This window comes from Sturnira hondurensis, unplaced genomic scaffold (assembly GCF_014824575.4).
Source record: "Sturnira hondurensis isolate 20B ecotype Veracruz unplaced genomic scaffold, ASM1482457v3 Scaffold0022017, whole genome shotgun sequence".
Taxonomy (NCBI): Eukaryota; Metazoa; Chordata; class Mammalia; order Chiroptera; family Phyllostomidae; genus Sturnira; species Sturnira hondurensis.
In genome coordinates, this window is record NW_028094648.1 from 4,194,593 (window position 1) to 4,216,036 (window position 21,444).

The 21,444-nt window shown below is 43.6% G+C and overlaps 1 protein-coding gene and 1 pseudogene across 1 annotated transcript in view; both read left to right on the forward strand.

Moving 5' to 3' along the window:
* Positions 1-326: 326 nt before the first annotated feature.
* The window catches only part of IGFBP7 (insulin like growth factor binding protein 7), a 72,249-nt gene continuing 51,131 nt past the window's right edge, over positions 327-21,444 (forward strand). The window contains exon 1 of the mRNA XM_037034164.1: positions 327-878. Coding sequence (XP_036890059.1) covers positions 404-878 — 475 coding nt within the window. The 5' untranslated portion in view covers positions 327-403. The remainder of the gene's footprint in view (positions 879-21,444) is intronic.
* Positions 13,738-17,300, forward strand: LOC118978656 (ferritin heavy chain-like; annotated as a pseudogene).

The following is a 21,444-nucleotide window of genomic DNA, read 5'->3' on the forward strand; positions in this document are numbered from 1 at the left end:
TACATTAAACACTGGGTCGGTTCAAAGTCGTTGTCATTAAGAAGTATAAAGATCTGGACTGGGAAACACGAGGGTCCAGAGGATGAGAGAAGCGATCTACGAGAGGCGGAGGCGCAGCCCTCGAGGCAAAGGGCCGGAGACTGAGGAGGAGCCGGCGGGGTGCCCTGCTCTGAGGCCCCAGCCCCGGAGGCCGGAGCCGGGCGCCCTGGGCCCGCGGGCATGCCCCACCCTTCCCCGCCAGCAGGAGCGCGCAGGAGCCCTGTGGTCCCGGGCGGGGCGGCGGAGCTCTCGCCGCCCCGGGGTGTGGTTCCCAGGGCCCGGCCGGGTGGGGCGCCCTGTTTAAGGCGCCGGCCAGCAGGTCTCCGCTCATTCGCGCTCCCTCTGCCGCCGCCGCCGCCGCGCCATGGAGCGGCCGCCTCTACGCGCCCTGCTCTTCGGCGCCGCCGGGCTGCTGCTCCTGCTCCTACCCCTCCCCTCTTCCTCCTCTTCCGACGTCTGCGGTCCCTGCGAGCCGGCCTCCTGCCCGCCCCTGCCCCCGCGGGGCTGTCGGCTGGGCGAGACCCGCGACGCGTGCGGCTGCTGCCCGATGTGCGCCCGCGGCGAGGGCGAGCCGTGCGGGGGCAGCGGCGCCGGCAGGGGGTACTGTGCGCCGGGCATGGAGTGCGTGAAGAGCCGCAAGAGGCGGAAGGGTAAAGCCGGGGCAGCAGCGGGCGGCGCCGTGGTGAGCGGCGTGTGCATGTGCAAAAACCGCTACCCGGTGTGCGGCAGCGACGGCAACACCTACCCCAGCGGGTGCCAGCTGCGCGCCGCCAGCCTGAGGGCCGAGAGCCGCGGGGAGAAGGCCATCACCCAGGTCAGCAAGGGCACCTGCGATCAAGGTGGGCACGAGCGCTTTTCTCTCCGACCCCGCTCCCCACAAAGTCCTCAAGGGTGGACAGCCAGCGGGGCGACCCCTGGCGGGTCAGTCCGGACCAGGCGACCGTGGCGGGTGAGACCCGCGCTGGTCCTGCGACTCCTCTGTCGGGCATCTCAGGAAACACTCGGGAGGGGAGGAACTGCAGCCACGGAGACTCTGGCAGAGATGGGTGACGCCTCCCTTCTCTTCCTCTCTTCTTTCTTTCTTTCTTTCTTTTTGTTTTTTGGGGTTTTTTGTGGTTCTATTTTAAGAGTTTAATGTGTGCACCAAGAAAGTGAGGACTTGAAGGGCCAGTGTATGTATAGAAAAGAGTTTGAGATAGCTCAGACTACCGCATCCCAAAAGCTCACCTAAGAGATGCTAACCGCTGGCAAGTCAACTGCAAAAGTGGCCCCCCATTTTGGGGGGGACACCAGAGAAATCATGTTGTCATCATTTTTTCTTGGCTGGGCAGTACAAATAAAGGTGAAGTCAAGAAATAGGGAAAAGAAGTTTGACCATGAAATGCGAAGTAAGGGCTTTCAGAGAGTTGTTTGTCCCACCTTTAATTGGCTAGATTGTTAGAATTAAAACCAGGATTTCGTGGTGTCTTAAAATATAGAAAAATACTTCACTTATGGGAAATTATAGATTCTTAAACACTAATCTAGCTAATTATTTGTGAGCAAAAAATATACAGACTTTGATAAATGTCTTTATGATGTAGTTTGTGTTATGAACCTCATGGACATTTTGTTGTTCTTTCTTGTTCCTTTTTTGTATGATTTGTCCCCAGGATGCACTGTTCAGCAGGAATGGCTTTGAGGTTATTTTGTAATGGTTTATTCCAAACAAGTCCAATCTTGCCATAAATCAAAGTGGAAAATAAGTAGAGTCCTGACTTGGGGGAAAAAAAACAGACTTTCACTCTAATGCCTGCAATAACATTTTCCATAGGCAGTAGTTTCAAGAGAAGGTTAGAAATCCAACCTTGGCAGTCGGTCCCCTGGTCCCAGCCAAAGCAGAAAAGAGGAGCGAGGTGGTTCTGAGGTGGCAGAAGCCGTTGCTTCTGTAACAGCGCAGATTCTCACTGAACTTTCCAAATAATTCATTTTTACAGCTTTTCCCAGAAGTCCCTATGCTAACAGGTCATGTATTATTAATTTCAGAGTTCACTACTGAAAGCCTTAAATCATATAACTTAACTGGCAACTGTACTATTATCACCTGAAACTTAGAAACTCACAGCCCAGAGTAATGCACATACTTTTCCAACAGAAACAGTCATTTGTTCCTTTGGATCTAATTTATCAGTCCCATCATGAAAGAGAAATGTGCATAGCTGAAGAGTTCATTTCAAATACTGAGATTTTCTTAAATGTCCTAAGGGGCATTTTTCTCCATAGTCTTTCCAGATCACAGTCTTCCTAGTGGCTGAGACTGACAGCCGTATGGAACTACAGCGTATCTCAGAGGTCATGCAGTTAGGTTCCAGACCTCCGAATCAGAGTCGTAATCACGTTTTTCTTTTAGGTGGAGGGCCTTGCTGTCCATTTATCTTTTGAGCCTTGACACTTATGAAATGCCAGCAATAAAGAGAAGTGTGATAAAACGAGGAATACCTGTGGTCGCATGACTTCATTACCATACACACCCACCTCTCAGTCTCTTTCCAGGATGCAAACCCCAGGAGGGTATAGATCTGGTTTTCCCATGTTTGGGAAAAGGTTAAGAGAAATAGCATATGAAACTGAAGACCTAGACAGAAATTAGCCATTTCTTCCCAACCTAAATTTAGAGATGGAGTGTAGTGCCTGGGACCAGTTATAGAAGAATTCCAGCAAGCACAGAAAAGACTGTGAGGTCCACCAGAGTGCTTTTCCACAGCAGATGCAATTAGGGCAACAACAACAACAAAAAAAAAAACAGGTTTTCTGATATGTTGCTCTGACTCCTGAATGTATTTTGATAATTATAGAAGCAAACCTGATAGAGTGCCATTGACTTCTGTGCCGTTTACCTTTGGGCCTTTGCAAAGAGTAAGAAATGCATTTTCCTGATTCCTGCCGCAATTTCTACCTTGAGCAGGAACACGAGTTGTGTTTCCTCATGTATTGAGAGAGAGGGGACATGTAGGGCTCAGCCACAATGGTGTAGTCCAATCCGTATTCTTTTGTTTTGGTCTCATGTAACCCACACTTCCTGACCATCCAAAGTGTGTCAGCACTATGCTAGGTGCTATAGAGCAAGGGATGCACAAAACAGAACTGGTGTTGCTGATTTCCATACAAGTTGCAAACTCAACTCCCCGGGTGCTTTTACAGGAGCCCTGGAGACACTCCCAAATCTTCCCCTTATTTTTTGAGAGCAATTACCCACCTTCAGGAGACAGAGCTTGGTCTGTTTATTTTCTGTACCTCTGTCGATAAGAGGCAAAGCCATCTTCTTGAAAATCTTTTTGAAAGGTAATGAGTTCATAATCTCATATCTTAGAACTGTCATCATGAATTTACTGCCACTAAATCTTACTGAGGTCCCTAAAGGCATGAGTAACTAGAAGAGGGGATTTGACAATTCAGTTTAATAAAAAGTTAATTTAGAAAGGCAGCTATGTGTAATAAAATCTCTCAGTTGGAAGAGAACATGGTGCTCCTTTTTTCCAGTTCTTGGTTATACTTCTTGTTCATGGCCCTTTAAATCTGGCTGGGTGCGTTGGTAAGGCCAGTTCAGCCCCCTTGGTCCCTTTTGGGTCTCATATTCTCTTTTCCCCCTCAGAATTAATTTTAACATATGGGATCAGAATTCTTTCTCAAGAATCTCCCACGTTAGTACCTTTAGGACCAAGTTCCAACAACCTAGCAGGGCACACGAGGCTCTTCACCATGACGGTTCTGTTACTGTGGCCTCTGCTCTGCAGCTCCCTTGTAGACCAGCGCAGTGCTTGCTGTTTGCAGTTACACCCGCGCTCTCGCCCTCACCCTTCCATGCTCTGAACTCTTAGCTTTCAAGGATCATCAGGTGTCACTTTCTCTGTGAAGCTCCTTGACTCTCCCACCGCTGCAGTTCCCCGGTGATGTCCCTGTCCTTTGGCCTTTCCAGCCATTTTTTCAGTAGTGTTTATTGCACACCTACTGTGCATATAAAAGCAAGAGGTATTGTAGCAGAACAGTTAAGATATTGAGCTCCAGAACCAGACTCCCGGAAGGTGAATCTTTACTTTGTCATTTACTTGGCCTTGAGCAAATTTCTTGACCTCGAACAAATTTCTTGACCTCTCCGGGCCTGGGCTTTCTTACCTGTAACATAAGGACTGTAATCATACCTGCCTCATAGAATTCTAAAGAGTAAATGTTTTTCATAGAAAGCCCTCAAAGAACATTCATTGTTGTCATCATTCAACCTTCAAGTAAAATCCATGAGGGAAGGAAATTTTTGCTCCCCGATCCATCCCCAAGGGCTTAGATCAGGGCCTGGTACTAGTAGATGCTTTAAATACATGTTGAATGAGTGAATATATGAATTTTCCAAGTACTGTTCTAGTCTCAGCCTTGAATAAGATAGATGAGATGTATCCCTGTCTTATGACACTTCCTATAAGCTTTACACAGAAATCACTGAACAAATAGTTTCACATAGTCCTATGTGCTGTGAAGAATGTACCACAGGAAAAGGGACAGAGACTGGAAATGGATGAGCAGTATTAAATGGGGTGGGCCGAGCCATGCGGAGGACCCATGTTGCAGATTTCAGCAAACGGAGCAGAGCTTCTGAGGGGGAAATGAGCTCTGCTGGTTAGTGGCTGGCTAATAGTTGGACACTTTGTAAATATTTGTTGATTAGACAAAGGATTCTCTTAAGAAAGTGCCTTCCTATTTGGAAATGCAGGCAATGGACTCTCCTGCCTGTCTGCTCTCTCTTCTCCCTGTAGCTTCTGCCTTCTTAAAGTCCAGGCTGGGGAATACACTTGACATCAACTCACCTTCCCATCCTCTGCTGTCCTGAACTCTGACATCAGGTCACTCTCCCCACTCCCGCCCTCGCTGACAAATCTCAGCATTTCCACATCCCACTGCTGGTTAGAATTAGGTTCAAAACAACAGGAACTGTTGAAACTGTTCTGTAAATGGAGAAGCTTCAGTGAGTGTTTTTATTTGTAGAAACTCATTTTGATGTATTTTAAAATATTCATTCTTTAAGAAGCTCATTTTGCACTCATTTTGATAATGTATTACTTAAATGCCCATATTCAGTTACTGCTTTTCAATGAATTTATGAACTTGTGATATTGTGATTTATAATAAGAAATATATACATTTGATCTTCACCCCATATAGCTCCTGGAACCTTTGAAATTGTCCAAGTGTTGAGAGCAACAAGATCTCTTGTTAAATCAACAAGGTGACTCAGAAAGCCCCTAAGTCAGCTAAGGATGACCACCAATCACCAGTGCAGCCAACCATGTGATCAGTGGGTCAGAACTTTCAGTTCCCCGCCCCCCACCTCCTGGGAGGAGGAGGGGCTGGAGTTTGAGTCCAGTCACCAATGAATGAATGATTCAATGACTAGATCGATCATGCCTATGTAGTGAAGCCTCCCTAAAATCTCAAAGGGTGGGTTTGGAGAACTTCTGGGTGGTGGAGGTGCTGGAGGAGTGTCTCACACAGCGAACACGGAGGCACTGTGTCCTTTCTTCGTACGTTGCCCTGTGCATCTCTTCCCTCCGCTGTTCCTGAGTTACAGCCTTTTATGATACACTGGTAACCTCATCAGTACGTAAAATGTTTTTGACTCCTGTGAGTCACTCTAGCAAACTAATCGAACCAGGGAAGGGGTTGTTGGAACCTCCCATCTAGAACCAGTCAGTCAGAAGCACAGATGACAACCTGGACCTCTGGTTGACACATGAAGCCGGGGGTGGGATGGTCCTTTTGGACTTAGCCCTGAACTTGGGTGATCTGATGCTGTCCCAGGTAGATAGTGTGAGCATTAGTTGAATTGGAGGACACCCAGCTGGTGTTGGAGAACTGCTCAGTGATGTAAAAAGAGACACACATGCAACCGGTGTCAGAATGGTAGCACCCGTTGAAAGTTGAAACAGAGTGTCCCAAGGTTGAATGAAATTGTTAATGGTCTGGCTTACCTTGTGGCAAAGGGTTGGGGAGGCAGGCAATGCAAGTCAGTGCAGCACTTTGTTCAACTGCCGCTGTCATACCACAAAGATGGCCAAGGAGCCCATTCAATTCAGATTTACGAAGAGCTAGGAGTCACTTCCTAGGAGAGTCATATCCTGACTGAGACAGGGATGAGAAGGAATTGGCTGGAGAAGAGCTAGCATGACGCGTGTAGGGAGTTAGAAGGAAGTGAGAGGAGCATTACGAGCAGAAGGAACAGAGCCAAAGGAACAGCACGTGGTTCCATGGGGCTGCCTGACAGAGAGGGAGAGCCAAGGGGGCAGCTGGACACTTAACAGAGCTTAGTGATCCAGGGCCTCGTGGCCCACTAAAGAGTTCAGACACTCTCACAAGAGGGTGGGCCACTGAATGATGTGATCTGATTTGTGCTTTTAAAAATCTCTGTTGTCCGCCCTTAGGAGAATGGCTTGGAAGGGGCAAGACTGGTCAGGGACTCCCATTAGGAAGCTGTTACAATAATCCAGCAAGAGATGCCTACCTGCTTCTTCACAAGACCTTTGCTTTCTCTCTCAGACCTCAGAAGCATTGTTGAAGCCAGGGTCCTAACCTGCCGTAGCAAGCTGCTCATTACTTGGAAGTGAAAAGTCTGTTCTGTACTTTTTTTTTAACTAAATGACTCCTCACAAAGCACCCTGACATTGCTCTGTCATGAGCCAGCCCTGCGCCCAAATTACAGCCACTTGCTCATTTCATTTCAGGAAGATTTTCCCCCTATAATTTCCATCCCCCCCTCTCTCTCCATTTTCAGATCAGACACAGAAACAGTCACATGCTAAAAAGTTTACCCAAGCTCCACAGAAATGCTGTAAATTTTTTCTAGCCTCAGTTGCCCTTCTTGAGTACAGAAACTTCTAGAAAACTGAGTGAATCACTGGTTCTTTCTTATCACTTTACCCAGTTTTAATCACTGCATCTTAGGAAAGATTTGAAAACCTGAAGAAGCTTTAGAAAAGAAAGTAGGCAGCCTTGTTCTCCAACCCGCCCATCAGGAACTGATACCATGGGCAGCTGTGCAAACTTCCAGACCTTTTCCTATTCACATATGAACATATTCTTGTGTGCACATGTGACATATATAGCAAAGGTGTAACATACTTATGTGTGGCCACACATTTATTCACAATTAACTTGGTTTTTCACTCTACACCCTACACATGCATTTTTATGAATTTACAATAGTATTTCTGATTGATAATTTACTGTCAGTAGAATTGATGGAATAAAGGTTATTCACATTCTAAATGTTATAGACCAGTTGCCTACCTAAAAGGTTTATACTCCCTCCAACTGTATATGTGAGAATACATGGGTATCATCCATCTCTTTAATTCTTCACAAGCTGAGAAGCAGTGTCTCCATGTTTAGTTTGCAACTTCCTGGTCTCTAGTGAGGTTGAACATCTTGTATGTCTTCTGTGAATTGCCTGTGTATGCCTTGCCATTTTTTTCTGTGTGTTATTTTGTATTTTTCATATTTATTTGGAGAAGATTTTGGATTATTAAAGGTATTGACATTTTGTAAAATACTTATTTTTCCTCTGAAAAGAAAATAGGCAGCCTTGAAGAAGGGTCTTAGAGGACTTAAGATGCTTTTCAGGGAAAGTAATCCAAAGAACAAATCAATGTTTCTTCAAGGTTTGAAAATTAGTTATTAAATGGAAAGTACCTGACCTACTTTTCTATAATTCATCAAGAGATGGAATTAAAAGGCCTGGAATGAAATAGCCCCTCTCACCCAAGGTCATTGGCACCAATTCAAAGTCAATCAGACTCCCCGATTTGGGGTGTGGTAAAGAAGGAAACTTTGTTCAGTGAAAACAGCTCAATTGCGATACAGCACAGCTGTGGAACAGCTCAGTAGTGTTATAGCTCAATTATGATGTAGCAAGGCTCTAAAGAGGCCCTGGAGAGAGGCCCCTCTTCAGCTAGGCCCCTCTGGTCTGCTCCACATGCTCTAGCCCACCCCAGTCTGCATCTGTCTGCCTCACTCTGCTTTTTTGCTCCTGCAACATGTGTTTGGTTTTCAGCTCCAGCTAGGGAAATGTACTCTTCAGTCTCAGGTGGAAAGAGAAAGTGTGCTTGGTGGAGCTGGTTTATATAGACAGAAGTCCCTGCCCCTGGTCCCTGATTGGCCCATCTTCATGCAAATGACAACTCCAAATCTTCCCAGTTTGATTACTCCAAAAGGCACTGTCCTGATTGGTCAGAATGGAACTGCTTTGATTGGTTGGTGAAGATGATGCTAGGGATATAGTTGTGCGGCTCCAATTGGATGGGAAGTCTCAGCCCTGTTGACTGAAATAGAATTCCAAGAACTCTGTTCTGTATAAGGGCTGGCTCAGGTGGAGGAATACAGTGCAACTACGCAGTTCAGTGCAGAGGTGGGCTACTTATTAGTGCAGGCTTCTTCTCCCTGAAGTGCAGTTGCTGTGACAGACCCCTGTGTAGAAATGTCTGCTAGGCAATTTTTCAAATTTGAGCCCAGTTAAGCCACTGAGGGCCCTTCTTAGTAGGTACTTTCTTTCTCAGGGTCCACACTGCAAAGCATAGTTAAATTATACACAGGGAAGAATTTGCAAGTTAAAAACTGTTAACATGTTGAATACTGTTACGTGCTCACACAGGAGTGAGAATTCTGTTCTGCAGATTCTCGGTCAGAGAGCTGAAGGGGAAGCTGGGAGAGGATGTTATCACTGTTAAGATCTTTTACACCCCACATGTGGGATGGAATGATTAAGCTGAGCAGGCATTTATTATCATCTTTAAATATGATTTCCATCCTGTCCCAAGAGCCCGCCCTCGAGGTTTACTAAAGACTTGCCTTCTAGAAGAAACTGCCTTATAAGTAAGTATCTCTTGGATATTTTAGTGACAAAACTCCCTTGGGTGGAGTCCAAGGCCGGCTGGCCTTCCCTTGTTCTAAATTCCTCCCCCACAGTGGATAAGATTGTGGTGTTTCCTTTAACCTCAAGTTACTCCCCAAACCATCTGACCTCATTCGTGTGTTTAATTGTAAGATGAGTAACATCTTATTCTTAGCGACTATTGAAAGGAGGCCCTGAATTAGTGTCAAAAGGACTTTTAGGCCAGAGAATATGTGAGTATAACCTTTTTTTGTCATTTAAATCCAGGAGTGGCACCTTTTGACAGCTTTGAGATGGAAGGAGACTTAAAAGTATATACATTAATGAGTCTGCTTGTTTTAGGCAATTTTAAAGATTTCCCAGGGAATCCTTTTTATGAGGGCGTAGAAAGGTGGGAAGGACCAGAAATGTCAAAGGAAAACTTTCCTAAGCCTGTTCTAGGTGGATTTTCCAGATCAATCAAGACCATCACCCAACAGCGCCTCACCAGCCCCATGAAGCCTCAAAGAGAGAGTGAGAAAGTTGGGAGAAGAAAGCCATGGTTGATAATGTGGGGAAACAGTTTATTTATGACTTAAAATTGATGCGTTAAATAGTTGAATTAATGGCAAATGATCTGGTGGGATTCATCAGAAACAGCTGGAGCTGGCAATAACCCCACCCCATCAAGACCTCTACCAAGCAGTAGGTTACTAGAGAGGCACTGTTCATGAATCACCTGGGCCCCAAATCAGGCCAGGGTTACAGAGAAATTTTGTGTCTGAAAAGCAAGGAAGGTTCAGACCAGGTAAAACAGACCTAGTAACCCCGTGCTGACAAAGCCCCATTCATTTGGTGTGAAGTTTCTTACTTGCACTAAGAGTGTTGACCAGGCTAAGCACAAGCCAACATGATCAAAGTAGAGTTTACCACTATGAGAAAGCAACCCCCCAAAAAAACTTAAGGAAAATATTTATTATAAATGAAGGTAGTTTTAGTTTACCTCCTTCACAGGATTATTGCTAAGGTCACATTATAGAACAGATATGAAATCAGTGTAAACAGTACAGCACCAAATACATATAAAGTATCACTGACTGCCTGTTAACTCCTTTGGACAAGAATTCCATGTAGTGCCTTGTAGGTGGCGATTATGATGACTGAGGCTTGTGGTACTTCGCAGGTTACTGGGGGCTTCTGTGGATGTTTCCTCATTTCTTACAAGTAATTTTGGAAAGTAAGGGAAATTACTGTCCCAGTTTCCAAATAAGGAAACTGAAAGTCAGCTATCACATAGCCAAGTAAATAGCAGTTCTGGTATGGTAATCTAGATATCCTGCTACAGCCTTGCTGTTCAAAGTATGACCTGTAGACCAGCACTGGCTCTCTGTACTGTCTTTCTCTTCTGTAAACCTAACACTGTTTCAAAATAAGCAGTTTAAAACAGAAGTAGCCTTGGCTGAGTAGCTCAATGGTTAGCCTTGGTTAGAGCGTCATCCAGATACATCATCCTTCCAAGGTTGAAGGTTCAATCCCCGGTCAGGGCACATACAAGAAGCAACCAGTGAATGCATAAATAAGTGGAACAACAACTTGACGGTTTCTCTCTCTCCCTTCTCTCTCTCCATAGTCAATCAATCAATAAAAAATAGTAAGTGATTCACAGGAGTCAAACTCTTGGGTGTGAAAAGTTTTAGGAAGGCCTTAATGAATTTATCTTGCTTGTATTTTCTTTTTGATGAATTGATGAAGGGGATACATGATATATTCCTGTCTAAGTAGCTTTAAAAGAGTTCTTTCAATTAGCATAAAGTAGAAATTCTATATGATAACAAAGTTCATGTCATATTTAGGTTGTTTTTTTGTGGTAATGTGGTACACCCTATAATAAATGTCATATCACATTTTGGGGAAGATGGAATTTCTTAAATGAATGAATGTCTCTGAGTGGACAGATTTTGTATAGATTCCTGAGCCCAGTCTAGCATCAGTCACTCCAGGCCCGATTGGAAATCTGAGGGCCAGTCTCCTCATCTGCAACCAACAGGCTCCTGAAAGGCCAGTGGATTGGGGGCAGCAGGCCCGAATATTTCCCCAGGCAGGCCTTCTTGGGGCACAACATTTGTGTGTGGTGTTTGATCATTTGCCAGGCCTTTCTGGTAACTCTGAGTAGGGTAAAGGAGGAGAAAAACCACTAAGAACCGGCAACACATTCAGGTGTTCATTTCCACCTGAGGTTTCAGCGCTGCACGCTGACTGAGCCCTGTCTGAAACATCACTCTGCCATCCACTCTACCAGGCAAGATCATAGTGTTTACCCCACATCCAAGCCGTGGTTCACTGGAGGGTTACTCTTTTCAGGGAATTTGCATTTTTAGGGACTGAAGCATATTTTTGGTCAGGTGACAACTTCCAGAAGAAGGAAAACCCATGTGAGAACTCAAGCATCATCCATTTTGACTTTCTGAGGAGAGTGAGGGGAGAGCATTTTAATGTTCTCACAAGCCAAAGTGCAGCTGACTCTAGTCACCCTGTTCTTCCATGTTGTTTTTCTTCAAGAACAGCCTCCAGCTTTTTTTGGAGACTTGTCTTTCCCACCCCCACCCCCATTCCCTCCCCCGGAGTGAGCGGGCCAGTGGTCAAGTGGGTGAATCAGGAAGGCTTTAGATGTAACATCTGTTCTGCTCTCCTCTGGCCTGACCCCAAGCAAGGGAGAAAATTTTATCAAGAAATAGATCTCCTGGAACATTCAGAAGGCTTTGAAAGAGACCACACAGAAATGAGGCTTTAGGAATTTGTCAGGGGGAGCCCAGGCCTGCAGGCCACAAAGCCTGCTCCTCCTCCCCGTGAGCTTTCAGAGCTTCCAGGAACAGAAATCCAAAAGCAAATCTCAATAGCAGCTGCAGCAATTACATTGCAATCCGTGTCCCCCACCCCCAACCTCAGGAAGGCACAGAGCGTGTGATAGAAAATGAAATGCTTAGGCAACAGTGCCATTCAGAGTTCGAGAAAGCTGGCTGAGGGGATCCATGCAGTGAGGCTGCTTATTAGAGATGCTCAGCCCAGCTGGAGTGGGCAGGCTGGGGCAGAGATCAAGATGCTACTGAGTTTTGACAGGCCAGGGCCGCGGAGCCAGAGGCCGCTCTCCCCTCGGGTGTGTCTCAGATGAGAGCTGTAGGGCAGGGGCCGGAAACTGACCCAGCGAGGTGCACCACAGAGCCTTTGGTTTACTAGAAGATAACCATCAGGGCAGGAGCAGGCTGTCCAGGACCAGTCATGGTGTGAAAAGTTAGTGGCCCCCTTCCTTGTCCTTCTCATCTGAGCCCCCTTGCTTTCCACCTGCTCTGCCTGGCCTCTCATGGCATGCTGCCCCTTTTTCCTGTCTAACTGAACACAAGTGTGGTTTCCTTTTTCCATCCCCAACCCTTTCTCAGTTACAGGGCTTGGCCAGCAGCTTGATAAATCGTGCCCTGCTCAATATGCTCCCCACCATTTCATCCCTGGACTCAAGAGCCACCTCTGGCATTTCTCCCCAAACTTGACATGCCACCCCTGAGGGGTAGCCAACACAGTCTTGGTCATCCAGGAAATGTTTGTCCCTTCTTTTCTTTTTTTTTTTAAACTCTGGTTTCTCGATTTTTTAAAATATTTTATTTATTTATCTTTAGAGGGGAAGGGAAGGAGAGAGGAAGGAAACATCAATGTATGGTTGCTTCTCGTGCATCCCCTGCAGGGAACTGGCCCCTGCCGGAAACTGGCCTGCAACCCAAGCATGTGCCCTGACTGGGAATCGAACCGCAATTGTCTGGTTCGCAGGCCCGCGCTCAATCCACTGAGCTACACCAGCCAGGGCTTTGTCCCTTCTTTTCTTGATGCTACTTCAGTACGAAATTTTTGCAGATGTCTTAGGATCCTAATTTACTCCATGCATCAGCCCAAGACCTTAATGGCCCCTCTTTTAGTCCAAGGGGTAGGGGACACAGCCACAACCCCATGGCATGAACAACATTGTAGCTAGCACACAGTAAAGTCTCAGTGAATGCTGTCTCATTTCCATTTTTATTGTTATTGGAATATAAACCCTGCTATCAGTTCATTATAGCAACCTTGATTGTGATGTGTTGATATCTTATTTTGACCAATCCAAACATAATAGTGCCTTATGTATCCCCAGCTTAGATCTGAACCCTGTTTTAGATCTATGCAAACAAAAATGGCAGGATAATGTTCTTATAACAAATCCCTAGAAACTTCCATCTAGCTCTTGTTCTTGCTCTTCAGAGATTCCAGGACAAGCAGTCCTATTCCATCTCTGAGAGACCTCAGGGTCCAAATGCAGACAGTTGGTCACATGGGAAGCACCCCATGTGCTAACCAGAGGGTTTGCTTTGCTTTACAGCATAGAGTATTTCCATCTTCAAGTTCAGAGTCACACACACAATTTTCTAATGGCAACTTTTAGGTATATAGGACATTTTGGATTCAAAGGACACTCAAATTCAGTAATTATTGGTCCCTTTCTGCCCTACATGTATAAGAAATATTTTGGTATTTTGTTGGTTGGTTCATTTTTTTAAGTTGGAGATATTGGCTTCAAAGAGGAATATGAACCAAAATCATAGAGTTTGGCAGAGAAAGAATACGATTAATGTCCATTGGGCACATATTAGATATTATCCTTGACTTTTAGAGCTTATTGGTGCAAATAATAAAACTCTGCTCGCAATTTATGTCTGTCTTCTTTGGCTTTCACATGTATTCTCAGCTTAGCAGGAACTCACTTAAAAAATTGAAACATTTAACTATAAATGGGCATAGTTAGACTCAGGAAGGTACTCACCAAGGTGGTTCTTGGCATCTATCCAAGAAGTGATAACATCCACGCCACCCCCAGCATAAGGTGGAGAGAAGAAGTAATGAAGCTGTGCAGGGGAGAGTTAAGAATCCAGGTAACTTTCCAGGCCCAACAGGATCACTAACTGCGAGTGAGATGGACAGAATATTGGGACTGCCACCTCTCTCTGCACAGGGCACTCTCTCACCTCCTGAAGCAGAGGTGCTTGACCTTGGCTGGATATCAGAGCTACCTAGAGAGTTTTACAGAGTTCCAATGCCTGAGTTCAACTCCAAAATTCTGACTTCACTGGTTTGCTTGTGACCTGGACAGCAGGACTTTGAAAAGCTTCCCAGATGATTTAATATTCAGACCAAGTTCTGAGCATTGTCCTAAAGAGACTTCAAGTAACTTTGGAGGTGCAGCTTTTCCTTGGGATAATAATAATAATAATGGGCCAATTTTTGCTTAGTTTATCCAGCATCCAGTGTTTTACAGCAAGATAATGTTTCAGAATGTCTCTCATACACCATAGGAAGTAGAAACCCCAAAAAACATGATCACTTGGTACAGTGCAAGCAGCATAATGGTTTGGCTGCTTCTTGTCCTCTTGGCTACTTCACTGCCATTATCTGAATCAGATATAACATTTCTACATCTATCAGTATTATTGGTATTAATAGACGTTTGGTAGTAATAGAGGTTTGAGTGCCACCACACTTTAAAAAAAGTATTCACCTAAAGCCACAAGAGTCTAATCTTTCCGTTATGCTACTAGAATGTAAGTTCCATGAGCTTTTATCTGTTTTTTTAATTGTTCAATACCCGAAGTCTAAAGAGTCCTTGGGATGTAGTAGGTACTCAACACATACTTGTTGAATAAGTGAACAAAGAAGAGTGGATTACAGGGTCTTTGCCAACAGCTACCACAGCTTCCTGCGTCAACAGTGCTTGAATGGAACCTGGTACTTGATCCTCATCGCAGCCCCCCACCCAGATCCATCATTTCGCCCCCTCCTCCCAGTGCTCCTGGACCGCCTGAAGGCCCCCGCCACCGCTCTTGCACCACAAAGCCACCCCTCCACAGGTGCCCGTCGTGACACAGCGTCCACCTCGCAGGTGTGCCAGAACTACCAACAGGACTCAGAAGCCACCATCAACCTGCAGCCCTGTGCTTCCTACATCTACCTGTCCATGTCTTACTACTTTGACCACAATGATGTGGCTTTGAAAAGCTTTACCTAACATTTTCTTCACCAGTCTCATGAAGAGAGGGAACAGGCTGAGAAACTGATGAAGCTGCAGAACCAACATGATGGCCGGATCTTCTTTCCGGATATCCGGATATCGAGATCCTCTTTCTGGTCCGGTTCCAAGAAACCAGACCATGACGACTGGCAGAATGGGCTAACTGCAATGTGGTGTGCATTACACTTGGAAACAAGTGTGAACCCGTCACTACTGGACTTGCATGAACTGACCACTGGAAAACATGACCCTCATTTGTGTGCCTTCGTTGAGGCTCAGTGCCTGGATGAAGAGATGTAATCCATCAAAGAATTGGGTGACCACAGAGCCAACTCGTGCAGGTTGGGGGCCCCTGGATCTGGCATGGCAGAGTGTCTCTTTGACAAATGCACTCTGGGAGACAGTGGAGAGAGCTAAGCCTTAGGGGCTTAGGGGCTAAGCCTTCCCACAGCCACAGGGGACTTCCCTGGTCACCAAAGCAGTACATGCGTGTTGGAGTTACCTTTACCTTTTCTGTAACTTGTACAAAATCATCCACGTATGTCTTTCATTTGTACCATTCCTTCAAATGAAGTAATTTGTCAACCCCCCCACAAAAAAGAGTGGGTTACAGTATGCCCCATGGGGAAGGGGAACCTGGTAGAAGCCTCTTCTCTCTCTGTCACCCAGTCTGGGATCTCTTTAATAAGGAAAGATGGCTCTGTCCAGCTTATAGGTCCCCCACTCTAGAGGAGAATCAAAACCAACAGCCTCTAAGTAATGCTCGAACAAAGATTATCTAACACACATATTTTTTCTAAGACCCAAAATAGCCATTTTTTCCCATACTGCACAGACAGCACTTCCATACTACACTTGGGGGCCATTTTAAACAGCAAGATCACCATCACAAAGCACATAAATGCAAAAAATATGTGGCATTAAGTAGACTGTGAAAGGGACACTTGTTTATAGTATGAAAGCTGAAACGAGGCAGAGGGTTGTCTTGTCCCTCAGCTGGGACCTCAAATTTTTTGCCACTCTGTGCATGTACAAGAATGGTTTTATTGAGAGGTTACAAATAAATTTTAGCAGGTAGGTGGATTTACAGATATGGGAATAATGATCCACAAATCTGTGAATGATGAAGATCAATGTGTTGGAAGTGGTCAGATCAGTGACAAGCATTAGGGAACTACCAGGATTTCTGAGGATGGGGAGCATTCAGGAGATACGCTTCCTTCGAATGCCCCAAAGCATTCAACATAGTTCTGGGCACAGAGAGGGTGCTTAGTAGATCATTTTTGAACTCTTGATCCCATTTATTAAACACATGTACTATTCCTGTGTAGATTGTCTCCATGAGGAACCTCTGGTTTTTTCCTTGTACCCATCTGCTAGCAGGATGCCCATTCCACAGGCGTCAAGGAGAAGTGGAGATTTTTCTAAGTTTCCGCAGGGGCAACAGCAAAATCCCTCCCGTTTCTCTCCAGTCTTCCCACCAGCTGGAGTCTCCTGCATGGCCCTTCCCTCACACAGAGTCAGCCTGGCCTTCACTCTGCCCGCAACCAGGCCTCTCATCCCTCTCCAGGTTTATGCTTATAAGTTAGTCTCTGTCCAGGCTCCTCCAAGCTCACCTATCATGTAGCTCAGGAAACAAAGGTTACCTGGATTCTCACTATCATTAGAAGTAGAAAATATGACTCCCTGTCACTTACGTCGAGTGCTTGCTTTTTGTAAATGCTGCGCTTGGTGCCAGAAGGAAAACTGCAGTGATGAGTCAGATAATGCCCCTTCTCTATGGAGCCACAAACCTCTGGTCCATCTGGTGGGTTCTGAAGCGTGGGAAGGCAGAAGAGGTGATTAGACTAAAATAGAAGAGCCCCATGTAAGTCAAGTGGACAGAAATGCAGACAAGCAAAGAATGCACACACACATATGTACACTCTTCAACTATTTTAATCATTGCAAGCATGTATTGTCTATGCAGTTTCTACTGGAAGGGAAAAATGAACAAAGGTACATTCACATTTGTGGCCTATGAATACATTATAATTTAATTATAGACTGTATGAGCTTATAAATAATGTAACTATGTAACTATGTCTAGATGTGTACTATATAAATTAATGAATTAGTTATTAGCTTGCCCAAAGTGACATTCTGGAGAGGAGATGAATGAATTTTGTTTTGTTTGCTCAAAATTGAGCTAAGGATAGAATATTGATCCAAAAGAATACTAAAGGTCATATTTAACTTGGTAAACACTAAGAAAAAAATACACGGTAAATTCACTTTCCTTTTTATCATTCCCTGAAAATGTGTAAAAGCAAAATTTTAAATTGGCATGATGACCTATTGAAGCAATTAGGATACTATTTTGCAGTTAGTGATCCATTGTCATATGTTTAGCTATTTGGACAAACCACGATGGGTTTTAAATTCTAGACTTACGTATCCTCGTTGGTTAATTTCAGCTGCCGTGCAAGTATTGGAATATGTTTTGTGGGACTACGAGCTCATTTAACCTCCCTTTCCTTAAAGATATTTTTTGTTGTTGGAGAAAAACATAAACACTGAAATTTGTAGGACTCATGACATCAGAGACAGTCATCAGTGTTTTTGGTGTACCCCCTCCATGTTTTATTGTCTTTTATTCTAGTGTTTTGATAGACTCGTGTAATTGATAATGCTATTCATATCTTTTTATACAGATTGTTTTCACTTTATAAGTGTTTTCTCTGTGTTTAAAATATTTTATAAATATCATTTATGCCGCATAATCATCTGAAGGAACCATGATTTACTACCATTTTTCTCTGTCACAAATAACCCTTAAATACTCATCTTTGGACATAGTGATCTTATTTCTTCAGCATGATTTTTTAAGAATAGGTCTCAAATTGGAATTACTGATTCAATGGTATGAACATATTTTTAATTTTAGGTGTGTAGATATTGGTGATTCCATTTTAAAAATTAACCTCTTCTAAATAATTTAGGCACACTTTCTCCAGAAAACAGAAAGCCAATGCAAAGCATTCCAATATGCAGTTGAAATTACTTCTTAATTATTTTCAGAGTTGGATTATACTTGAGACTGTTCCTCTCCAATGGCATAGAGACCATTGAGAGTAATACTTCACCCCAGTTCCTGTGAATGAAATTTGTAATGAGTGGACAAAAAAAAAAAAAAAAAAGCCCTGCCAACTGTCTAGTTTGCACCCCGGGCATCGGGTTTGGTCCAGGTCAGCTACAACCCTTCCAGCCAGGACAAAAGGGCTGTATGCTTGCTAGCATGCTTTTCTTTTGTTAATGTCCATTTTGCCAATAAAATATTTCATAATAATGGGGAAATGGAAAGAATGTGCCTTTGCACGTCATTGCACTGGGGCTCATAAGAAGCACATGCATCCCTGATAGAGGAGCTTGCAGACGTCTGGTAATAGCAGCCACTTACATGAGATGTGAACAGTAAAAGGGCTGTGAAATTTGGAGGTTTGTCTTTAGTATTTTCTCACAGCAGGAGAAAAATGGCCTTCACAACTCTATTTGACTACAGTCAAATACCCATACAGTTGACTCCCAGCATCTCCACGCACAACACGGACACCATGGCTTGACCACTGGTCTCATCTCAGAGTGAGCTGTGCTGTCACTCTCCGGCTCTCAGGGAGCGCCTCTGGCCTGCTCCTCTTATTAAAACTGGAAAGGAGTCTGTTCACAGCATTTTACTGCATGTGTCTTTGGGTCCTTAAAGAGATCAACAAAGTCTTGTTTCTCTTTTCCTCAGATCCTTTCATCTCCAGCACATTCAGCAACAATAGTTCTTTGTTAGGCAGTTATTCGCGCTAATGCAGTAACTAGACAGTGCTGAGGGTATATTTATAAAGTCAAGAAGCTGCTTGTGATTTTTCTGGCAGAATTTTTCCCATATTTGACCAGGAGATAGAAATACAACAATGACTTACATTAACATAGCACAGCATAGTTTACAAAAATGGTCATATACTTTCATGTGCACATCACCTCTTTAATCCTCACGGGAATGCTGTGTTGTGTTAGCCCCACATTATATAATCAGCAACCAAGATGCAGTGCATTTGAGTGCCCAAGCAGAGCCCGGAATAATGGGAATCAAGTGAAACCAGAGCAGATCTGAGGGGAGCTGCTGTGAACACAGGTGCACACACACGTGTGCTCACACTTAAAGCCATAGGAAGCTAAAATTGAGTTTCAGAGCCTGTTCAATATGAGACACCTTATTCCAATTCTTTTTTTCAGTCCTCACCCAAGGACATTCTTTCATTGCTTTTAGAGAGAGAGAAAGTGGGAGAGAGAAACATTGATGGGGAGAAACATGAATTGGTTGCCTCTTGCATGCACCCCGACTGGGGATGGAACCCACAACCTGGGTATGTGCCCTGACCAGGAATCAAACCTACAACCCTTCATTCTGTAGCACAACACTCCAACCAACTGAGCCACACCAGCCAGGGCCTCATTCCAATTCTTCTTTTGTATTTTTTTTATTGTTTATGCTATTACAATTGTCCCAGTTTTTCTCCTCCTCATGCCCCCAGCCAACCTCCCACTTCCATAGTCAGTCCCCACACCACTGACATACACAAAGGTTTATGTCCATGGGCCCTTATATGTTCTTGGATTTCAGTCTCCACTCCTAAATCTGTGTCTCCTTCATTAAATTCCCTGTATTGTTAATACACTAATGATCACAATCTCCCATTACCCTGAGGTAACTGGAGATTGCAACCAGTGTATGGAAATGCACATGCTTGTGCTTGTCTTGTTAAACCAGGCAGGTATGTTTGAAGAAAACTATCCAGAGAATCTAAAGATGTTGTTTTAGTGAATTAACATAACTTAAATTCAAGGTTTCAGTAATGGCAGTTCTCTAATATAGCGTGATAAAATTATTCTCCAAGTGCCCATGATTAACTTGGTTAATTAGAAATGGTCCAACTCCCAAAGCACACACACAGCCTAGGTCTGTTAGCTTTGCTCAATAAAATAACCAATGTGACATGAATTTTCTGAGTAAAATGTAAAACAAGTTAGAAAATCAGATAAGTTGCTGCTTTCATATATATTTTCTAAAAATCAAACATAACTGAAGAGTATAAAAAGAACTTTTTGAAAAACAAATTAAATTTTAATCAATTTGAATAAAATTGAGTTTGGGGGAGATTTCATTCTGGCTGTGTTTCATCTCTGTGAAATGAGAATGTGACCACTGCAAAGTCCTTAAAACCAATAGGCAGTGTCATAGAACTAGGAAGCCTAACTTAGGACACTGCCAAAGAAAGCAGAAAATAGTAAGCTTCTCATAGAAGCCTGACCTTATCTCAGACTCAGGAAATTCTTGGGCAAAGAGGTAAAGAAACATGTCTCAGCAGTCAGTCATATAATTTAGTTTGGAGGTAGTTTGTATTATATTTTAGTTTATAAATACTTTTAAGTACATCTTCTCCGGTTGTGAAGGTGCCATTCTGTACTAGTTCCTTCAGCTTAGAGGAAAGAAGTTCGGTGAGTTTTAGGGAAGGAAAAAAGAAGAATGATCACCCCAAAACAATGGCTATTCTATCAGTAAGGAATGTGTTTGGCTGCAAGTAATAGGAAACCTGGCTACAGTAGCTCACCCAACAAGAAGTAAAAGGGTTTTCCAGTCATCCTTAACTACCTGAGAGGGATTGATTCTAGGACCCCCCTATATAAAATGGTATTTGCATAAGTATTTGCATACAACTTATGCACATTTCTCCATATACTTTAAATTAACTCTAGATTATTTACAATACCTTATACAATGTAAATAGTTGTTACACTTTATTGCTTAGGAAATAATGGTAATTTTAAAAAGTCTGTACATGTTTAGTACAGACTCAACCATCATAAGCCTACTACATGATACACATTAGCAACAATGTTAACATTATTTTTTAAATACAGAGTCTGGCACAAATAATGATCCTTTTTATTACAAAATCATAAACATGTAACTCTGTATCATAATATCACACTCAAGCACACCATATGACATTTTAGGTAAAATGTTCAAATTAAAACTATAAATTATTACACCCATATTATCACCCTACCAANTAATGGTAATTTTAAAAAATCTGTACATGTTTAGTACAGACTCAACCATCATAAGCCTACTACATGATACACATTAGCAACAATGTTAACATTATTTTTTAAATACAGAGTCTGGCACAAATAATGATCCTTTTTATTACAAAATCATAAACACGTAACTCTGTAACATAATATCACACTCAAGCACACCATATGACATTTTAGGTAAAATGTTCAAATTAAAACTATAAATTATTACACCCATATTATCACCCCACTAACCACACTCAAGCAGGAGTTACTTCAGCCATACCCTGTACTTTCGCTCTGCAATTGGTTGAATCTACAGGTG